The sequence below is a fragment of the Synchiropus splendidus genome, chromosome 1 (genome assembly GCF_027744825.2).
Source record: "Synchiropus splendidus isolate RoL2022-P1 chromosome 1, RoL_Sspl_1.0, whole genome shotgun sequence".
NCBI classification, from domain to species: domain Eukaryota; kingdom Metazoa; phylum Chordata; class Actinopteri; order Syngnathiformes; family Callionymidae; genus Synchiropus; species Synchiropus splendidus.
In genome coordinates this window covers 61370450-61379055 of record NC_071334.1, presented here as the reverse complement: position 1 = coordinate 61379055, position 8606 = coordinate 61370450, and the positions used below count along the sequence as shown (strand labels likewise).

Genomic DNA, 8606 nt, shown 5'->3' with positions numbered 1-8606 from the left:
ATTTCTTTTTTGTTGGTGTTTTATTGTACAGTATTATTATTATATTAAAAGTCATGGACCTGCTTATTTAAGTTAAAATATTAAATCCATATTTGCTCAATTATACAAGAGATGTCACTGAAGTGAAATTCAACTTTCAAAAGTCATATGTTTGTGGACACTGACAGAGGGAAGCAAATATTTCTATTAATGAAGAGGAATGGAACAGTACAAGCTCTTTTCTGGAGAGATTTCTGCTGGGTTTTTTTCATATCAGAAATGTTAAGTGACACAACAAAGTCTGACCCACAACCCCTCCGGCTGTGGGTCAGACTTTGCTAGTTTTCAAAGTAAATGTTTTTTTTTTTTTTCAAAAATCAAAAAGGCTGTCACAGAAGAACTCGCTCACAAATGCCCTCATTATTAAGGTGGTCAGCCACATCCAGACTTTTGAGATGATGACCCTGTTTTGGAGAAAATGGGACATGATCCACTCTGAAGATGTCGGTCATAACTAGGACTGCTCACTCTGCATCTGTATCCACATACTTGAAGTACTCTGAGACGGTATACGAGTTTGTTTTGCCAGGCTTCTTTTTTCCTGCTTGTCTGCTATTTGTCTTCTTCCCCCATTTTTCTTTCTAAATGTATATATGTGGGGAAAAAAAAGAAAGTCTACAAGAAAGAAACAAGTCATGGACCCGTTTTATTTTCACCTTCCTCCCCACCCCACACATGTAGATTCTTGTCAGCCTTTTCTGGTGGTTTTGTTTACTCATTTTGTGTCGCAAACATAAAAAATCCTTGAAGGCAGAAGGAAAATGCAAGAAGAGGAAGTGCAACGCGATGATATTTAATCAATCATGACAACAAGCTGGACTGAAATACATCATTAAAGAAGCAATGGGAACATTACTATCACACATCATGGTTTAACCTTGTTCAACGACTGTAATCCTGCATCATCTGAAGCTAAATGTCGGCAGTTCGCATCATTTTATTGGTACAACAAGGCACATCTTCACTGCAGCTCTACATGTGGGTCAGTTTTCAGTTCCACCATTTCCTTCTTTTGTAGTGGGAACTGGTCACTTTTAGGTGCACAGTATGTTACAGGATGAAGTATGAAGTACTGTCCATCAAATACCTGCTCATGCACCCTAATGTTTGGCACTTTTTGCACACAGCTGAGAGGTTGCAGCCTTTCTATCAAAAACAGTGGCGAGTGAGCAAATCCCGAATCTCGAATCCCTCCCTGAGGTCCCTCCAGTGTTTCGACTTCCCCTCGTGACGGTGATGAATCCATCACTGGGTGTGGCTGATGAGCGGAAAAGCCAGGAAGTAGCCCAGGACGGAGCCCAGGACGACGCCCAGGAAGATCCAGGTGTTATAGGACATGACGCACAGCATCAGCATGTATCCCAGCACCACCTGCAGCAGGTGGAGCAGGGTCTGGACCACGTGCAGCAGCCAGCTGGAGACAACCACAGACAGTGAGAGACCATCAGTCTTCCTCATCGTCCTCCTGAAGACACTCACCTGTTCCTGGTTTTGGGGAAGAAAGAGCGCTGCTCCTTGGGAGCCAGCGGGGCGTCAGACTCCAGCACCGAGTTAGTGTCGGTCTGTATGGATGAAGACCTGGTGTAGGGGGGTGGAGTCTGGCTTCTGTGCATCATGGAATTAGTGGAGAGCCAAACCCTCCACACCTTGAGGATCTCGTAGAAGACCGTGAGCAGCAGGACCACGATCACAGACACCGCCATCCCTGCAGGCAGAAGGGAGTGTGGGTGTTTGTGCAGGACGCTGCTCCTCCTCATGACCCTGCAGACCATCTACGCCTTTCGTCTCTCACCGAATTTCATCCTCAAGTGAACCCTCTTTCCATCACACTTCCTGTCTTCTGTTATTCATTCTTCATCACTGGTTTTCTGCCTCATATAAAGCTGTGTAGTTTGCTGCTCTGCTGTTTCTATTCAGGATATAGCTCCATCATTTCTGCGCCAGCTCATCTAAATCTCATCCAGCCAAACTGGTCTGAGCCAGCCAGGGGCCTGCAGTCTCACCTGCAGCGCTGTGGACCTCCCAGAAGTCAAACAGTAGCGTGACATTGTTGGACACCTCAAACGTCATCTGAAAGAAAACACACGGCAGCGCTCTGAGAACAGCAGCAAGACATGTTAGTTTGCACAAGTCGGGACTCGAATCAGTCTGGAGAACCATGCGGAGGACGGGTTCTCTCCTCACCTCCATATTCTACGCAGCCAGGTGGCGCTCTAAAGCCTCCTGTCCACAGGATCGGCTCAATACAATGACAGTTTGTGCAACACACAAATAACCCTTAGCTGACCTCAGCAGTTGTGCGTAACAAGTGAACATTTGTTCAACATGACAACAGGGCCCAGACGCAACAAAAGTTTGCTCTGTCAACTGCATCGCTGGTGCTCAGCTGGTTTCACTAGTCAGACGTTGTCAAGTGTGATACTGTTTAACAAATTCTTCATGGCTGCTCACTACCAAGGGCATTATAGTTCACGAAAACTAGACTTGTAAATCATTTCTGTTGAAGGTTTTTCATCACTACAAGAGGAATAAAATTATAGCAAAATTGTCGTTTTTGGCTCAGCTGGTTTTAGGACAGCAGTCGGAGTCACTTGTGTTGACCTGACAATGGCAACAAGTGTGATGGTGGTTGTTGGGCAAAAGCGTCATATTTGCAAACCTGATGCATTTTTTTCCTTGGTGTCTTTTGTCAAGCTTATTTTTAGTCGATGTTTAGTTATTTTTTTATTTTGTGATCTATTCAAATCTTTAATCTTGTTCCAATACCCCATACTGAAGGGAAAAAACTATAATAACTAAAACTAACACTTATGAAAAAAAAAACTGAAACCAAGTACTTTCCAAAACCGAAACTGATTCAAACTAGCCAACCGTTCATTCATTCACACATTCACACATACACACCCATACCCCCCCTTAACCCCCTCCGACACTTGTATGTACACCTGTATGTAGTTTTTGCTATTTATGTTGAATTTTATACATAGTTCAATGTCGTATATGTCACCGCACAGGCCGCTGAGTCATGACATTTCAATCCTCTGTGTGCAATGGATATGGACAGACTTGACAATACAACGACCTCACTAACTTTTCTGTGTTATACTCATCAAGAATATTCCTAATATCGTGGTAGCCAACTCTCTCGTATTTGCTCAAAAGCTGGGGGAAAGGTTGTGTTTGTTGATGATCTGACTAAACATTTTCCCATCCATGTAAATATGAAAAGGCTTTCTGGATAATAAGAGTCAGCATCTCAGTGTTCACAGCCTTCCATTGTGTTAGAGCAGGGAAAGGCTACTCTCTCAAAACAAAAAGTTGGGAGGAAAAAAAAAAAAAAGGCCTGAGATTACTCTGAGAATCGCAACAGCTGGAGCAGCAAGGAGAAACGCACCGATACGGACAGGCCCTGCGATTTAGGAGCCCCACCAAATGTACTCAACTCGAGGAGTGGACTGCAGGTTGGCTCTGTATAAAGGAGTGTGCACAGCGAACAAAACCGCAGCTCTCTCAGCCTGTGAGCCGCTAACAGAAGAAGACGAGAGCACGGACAAATGTTTACCCTGGCTCACAAACACACCAGCTTACATGACACAAGTTAAACAGTTTACTCTGCCGCCGCAGGCTCGGATTTATGCTCTTCTTTTGGATGACAACAAAACAAAAGAAACCTAAAACCCTTGTTTGACAGAGTGATAAGTGGCTCGCTGACAGCTGCCACTGTGACACCAGAGTAAATGACAACTTCGAGCATGTGACTGGACAAACACTCGAGCGCACCATATTCAAACAATACTCGGAAATGATGAGTTTTTTTCAGTCAGTGGGCGACACAAGTGGGCGTTAAAAATATGCATATAGTCGAAATATACCCAGATATTTTTCATACTTCATTAAAACTACTCTCAGAATGTGACTTCTCTTTCATGTGGCAACAGTTTTCCAAATTTTGCCTCTCGCTGGCGAAATCCTCGCCACCTCTGCGCCACTTATGGTGACTCACCAAATGATCGACCGTTGCGAAACACGAAGCAGCCAGCATGTTTCTCACAATGGGTTCTCTTGTTGCCATGTAACTGGTCGTAGCAGAGCATCATCCTTCCTGCCAATTGATTCGCTTCTTGGGTTTGCAAACCAGCTCCTCTCTCTGTGGGACCATAATACTTTATATACTTTACTGTGCCCGGCACACTTGGTTTCTTTTCAAGATCCTATCTTTGTTTATCAGCATTGGCTGCCAGGTGATGCCACAGCAAGTCAGGTTTCCGCCACTTTAACCTAGTTTGTGCATCCTCTCAGGTCACACCTATCCTCTTCATACGCTCCTCAGAGTTTCTTATGCTAACAGTGGCGGAGCCTCGCGATTACGCTCCCTGCCCCATTAAGAAGCAAGGAGGTTTGACATTCACTGAAGTGATGACAATAAATACACAAGTTTTTCATCGTCAGAAGTACATTTCACTACACTCTGCAGCCGTCGGGATGTTCCCCCTTAAACTCCACAGGCAGCAGACGTGTTCCTGCTTGATATTTCTTACAGGATTTTTACATCGAAGACACACTGAAAACTGCGGACAACATCCCTCAGAAACGAGGTGTGCCGCTGCAGCTGCAGGACACTGGTGCTGGGGAGGAGCGCTGCGCTATGCGGAACAACGTGTGTGTTGTCACCTTTATTAGGCTGACAAACATGTGATTTTATTGACAGAGAGATTCACGTAAATGAACAGTGCTGTGATCTCGCAGCTGTCTTCATGAGGTGAACAGTGAAGAGGAAAGACGCTGATTTTACTGAAGATCACCAGACTATTCATTGATCATTTTTGACGTCTGGATCTGTGCTTCACTGATAAAAATCTTCTTGATCGTCAGTAAATATCTCTATCACGTGGTTCAACGCGTTGTGAGAGCAGCTGAGACAAATGAAGATGGTCTTGTTTCTGCTATTTTCTTGTAAAAATAAGCCTGACAACACTGTTTACTTTTAGCTGTTAAACAGCACACTGTTACAGCTGTGGTGGAGGTCAGTCATCAGTTCATATCTGAGGTGACCATGACTCGTAGTATAGTGTTAAGAACTGACAGAGAACTAAGGAGATCAAGACTTCTTGAGACATGCTTCGTCGTGAATCACAAACCAGCTACCAGCTGAGAAGGAAAAAAAGCTGCTTCGCTGGTTTGCCACTATGTACCCAATAAAATAAAATAAAAATCACCAGAGGTGCAAGGCTGCACAGCAGGGGGCGAATCGGACTCTGCCACCTAAGGCAGAACAGGCAGTGTGAAAAGCCCCTAAGGGACGCCACCCATCGAAGGAAACTGATTTCGCCCGCTTGAATCCGAGGTCTCAATCATTCAGTTGTGACTCTGGAAAATAAAAAGTCTGCTTGTACAGTCTTTTTTGTCATTTAGTTAGTTAAGTGAAATAAAAATCCAGTCCTGTCTTTCTCATGCGCTGTGTAACAAGTTCTCGTGAACCACACACGCCACACACCCAGTTTCTAACGTTCTCTGCCAACAACTCGTCACCAAACAAGTTATCCAAAATGTTAAGAGTCATGGGGATGTCGAAGTACTCTGACCAGGTGTAGCGAGATGTAAACAATTGCTGGAAAAGACATGACTGGAGTCGCTCTGTGATCATTTTTTGACACGGCTCATGAGGTGAAAAACAACAAACTCAGACACCACTTAACTGACTAGTCACTGACTGAAAAATAACCGATTAAATGAAGTCAGTAACAAACAACTCATAGTGTACAATTGTCATGTGCCTGGTTAAATGATGTCACTTTTCATAGTGGCATCGAATCGATGACCACAACTATTCTCCTGTGTTCCAACGCTCTTGTTTCTGCTTTGCGCATCAAGTTAACACTTCCAACTAGGAATGCGCCAATCGCCATTTTTTGGCCAACAAGGATCAATGTTTTTTTTTAAAGGTACCAACAGGCCGATACCAGTTTTTGTCGACTAAATCACACACAAAAGTCACTCTTTTTTAGATGAATTGCACAAACCTAGTAAATAACAATAAATGAATAACAAACAGTAAAAATGGCAAAGTGTTTAATATAAAATAAATGCATTTATTTATTCCCTTTTCAATGAACAGATAAAATCCACAATGTAAACTTCACGCATCACTTGTCGAACAGCAGTTTTCCAGAGAAATGCCTGCTGTTTCTTGACATTTTTACATTGTGATGTAAAATATTAAAGCGCTTTAACATTTCTCATCATGTGTGGATATAAATAATTAAAACAAAATCAGCTTATATTATGACGTCATAAATGCCCGTATCATGCGACAACTAAGAGGAGGATCAAGCAGTTCTCCATTACAAGAAGGAATCTGATCCAACAGTAACTGACCGAGCTCTGACTGTTGCAGAACATGTGATGTGACACTGCTGGCGACTTGACTGATCCGGGTCATTATGAAAATAAAAGAGTCCAGTAGCAACACAGGCCCAAATAAGTGTCTTACATCTGACAGAAAAAATGAAACCTTTTTAGCCCAGCTTACAAAAATGCTGTCATGGCTGAGTTTGGGAATTGCTGCCAACATCTCAAAGACTTAACTCATGAAAACAGAGTCCTCATGTTGCAAACTGCTTTTGCCACATGACAGTGGTCATTTTCAGCTTATCTGGCATCATCGCCGCCGTCAGAGAGGAAAAACACAATGACATAACAGCCTCGACTGCGAGATACAAAATAAAAGTCAAATGCCTCAGAGGGGATTAATGATTCATTTTTGTGGCTTTAAGGTGTCTAGTTTGGTTTATATTCGATGATAACACTGAATCCTTGGCAGCTACTCAGTGTTCCTTGGTAGCATGAAGTGACATATCTGTCAATAACATGGAAGGGTCAGATGAAACAAGTTCAACACTGTATTTTTTATTACTGACAAACAGATTTGGTGAGCTCCAGTGAGAGGTACACCTCCATGACTTCTTCACCATTGTTAAAGTTTAAACCACAAACTCAGACTCTCACTGGTAAATCTTTGCTGAGAAGGAATTCATGGGTCATTTGAATCAGATTAGTTTATTTCGATTTTTTTCTAACGTTACGATGGAATTGGTGTCCTGATGTTTTGGGTCAGTCATGTTCGCTTTGGCCTGGTCTGTTGCAATGACATGGGAACAGATGTTTAACAATGACACATTGTGTCTTACTGCGCGATAGACATGGAGAAAACCCCAACTGAAACTGACGTTGAAAGAACTGAAAGAGTCCAGTTGGAACGATGTGAAAATGAAGATCCCGCTGTCACATACTGTGGTTAAATATTTGCGATATCAGCGACCCATGCGGGTCGTGGAGACGCGTAAAGATGATTATCGTGCGGAAATAACACTTGGTGGAGAGCGATAGCTCAGACAAATTTGAATGACAGAAACCTAAAAAATGAATTAAAGGTAGTAGAAATCTTTTCATGAGAAGTTAGGTCAGCTCAAAGAGGAAAACCACCGTGTCGCTCACCAGTAACAAGCGGACATTCTGAAACCATGGACGCAGAAAACAACTTACAGGCATCATGGTGAAGCTGCAGGTGGAACCGCGGAGGTCCGCGCTCGGTTAGTGGTTCATGTCGACGCCGGTGTGGACCAAAGTCGGGAGAGACACAAGTCTCAGCGCAGAAGCGCAAGTCTAAATTCAGTGTATCAGCGTTAGCAGTGTCCAGCTATGGCTCCGCCCACCTTCGCAGCCCCGTGACAACAAAGAAAGGGCTGATGGGTAATGAAGTCTTGCACATGATTCTGCAGCAACGACAGTGCAAGGAAAGGCTCCAGAATCATAGTTTTGACAACGATTAATTCACTATACATAATGATAATGCCTCATGTTTGAACTCTAAACAGCAAGTGCTGTGTTTCACGCTCTGGAAATTAAGTATTAGCCAATTCACAACACATAAATCTAACATCAATATTTGGATTTTTGCGGCATAATTTGACTTCTGGCTCTTGCACAGACACATGACTTCACGGAGGTCACAGGCAGATTGAACAATCTGTGGCGTGTTACTGCGTGTTACTGGAAAACCCCTGAGGAAGTTGATCCTTTCTTGTCTGTGTCGCAACCAATGTTCCCTCTAATTTATCATGTATCTCTGCAAACACACAAACTCTCTGAGCGGCCAAAATAAAATACAGTTTGCATAATTCACATTGAGGAATGGAATCTGTGTCAAAAAACTTTGAATTGTATAGATTCTTTAGTTTTGTTTTGTTCAACTGAAATGTAATATATTCACTATACACTTCTCAAAAAAAGGAACACTTAAACAACACAATTTAACTCAAAGTCAACCACACTTCTGTGAAATCGAACCTGCTTGGCTGGTTTGCCAACTTTGTACCCCAAAAAAAAAAAATTAAATAAATAAAAAATAAAATAATCGCACAGCAGGGGGTGAATCGGACTCAGGCCACCTGAGACAGAATCTGCAATGTGAAAAACCCCTAAGGGAGACACGTGCCAACAATGGAAGGAAACTCAACTCAAAAAATTGAAATTCTTATACAAATATTTTCAAGACATTAAAAGAGCAT

The 8606-nt window shown here is 42.8% G+C and overlaps 1 protein-coding gene across 3 annotated transcripts; it reads right to left on the bottom strand.

The window, feature by feature from the left end:
* Positions 1-665: 665 nt before the first annotated feature.
* On the bottom strand, positions 666-7768 carry slc31a2 (solute carrier family 31 member 2). Of its 3 annotated transcripts, none has more exons than XM_053854574.1 (5): positions 7582-7768; positions 2043-2109; positions 1832-1948; positions 1519-1744; positions 666-1453 (listed from the first exon to the last, which is right to left on the bottom strand). In XM_053854574.1, exons 3-5 carry the CDS (start codon positions 1839-1841, stop codon positions 1285-1287), a joined length of 405 nt encoding a protein of 134 aa, XP_053710549.1. In that variant the 5' UTR covers positions 1842-1948; positions 2043-2109; positions 7582-7768; the 3' UTR covers positions 666-1284. The 3 variants fall into 3 exon arrangements, with proteins under 3 accessions (XP_053710549.1, XP_053710550.1, XP_053710548.1); XM_053854575.1 differs by having other exon boundaries at positions 1832-1942; XM_053854573.1 differs by lacking the exon at positions 1832-1948 and having other exon boundaries at positions 7582-7764.
* Positions 7769-8606: the final 838 nt, after the last annotated feature.

Bases quoted from the DNA above. Each gene is read 5' to 3' on its own strand.
- slc31a2 (XM_053854573.1), bottom strand. The intron at 1,745-2,042 runs GTGAGACTGCAG...TTCTGCCTGCAG, and splicing joins GGAGGTCCACAGCGCTGCAG to GGATGGCGGTGTCTGTGATC. The intron at 1,454-1,518 runs GTGAGTGTCTTC...GGTTGTCTCCAG, and splicing joins TTCCCCAAAACCAGGAACAG to CTGGCTGCTGCACGTGGTCC.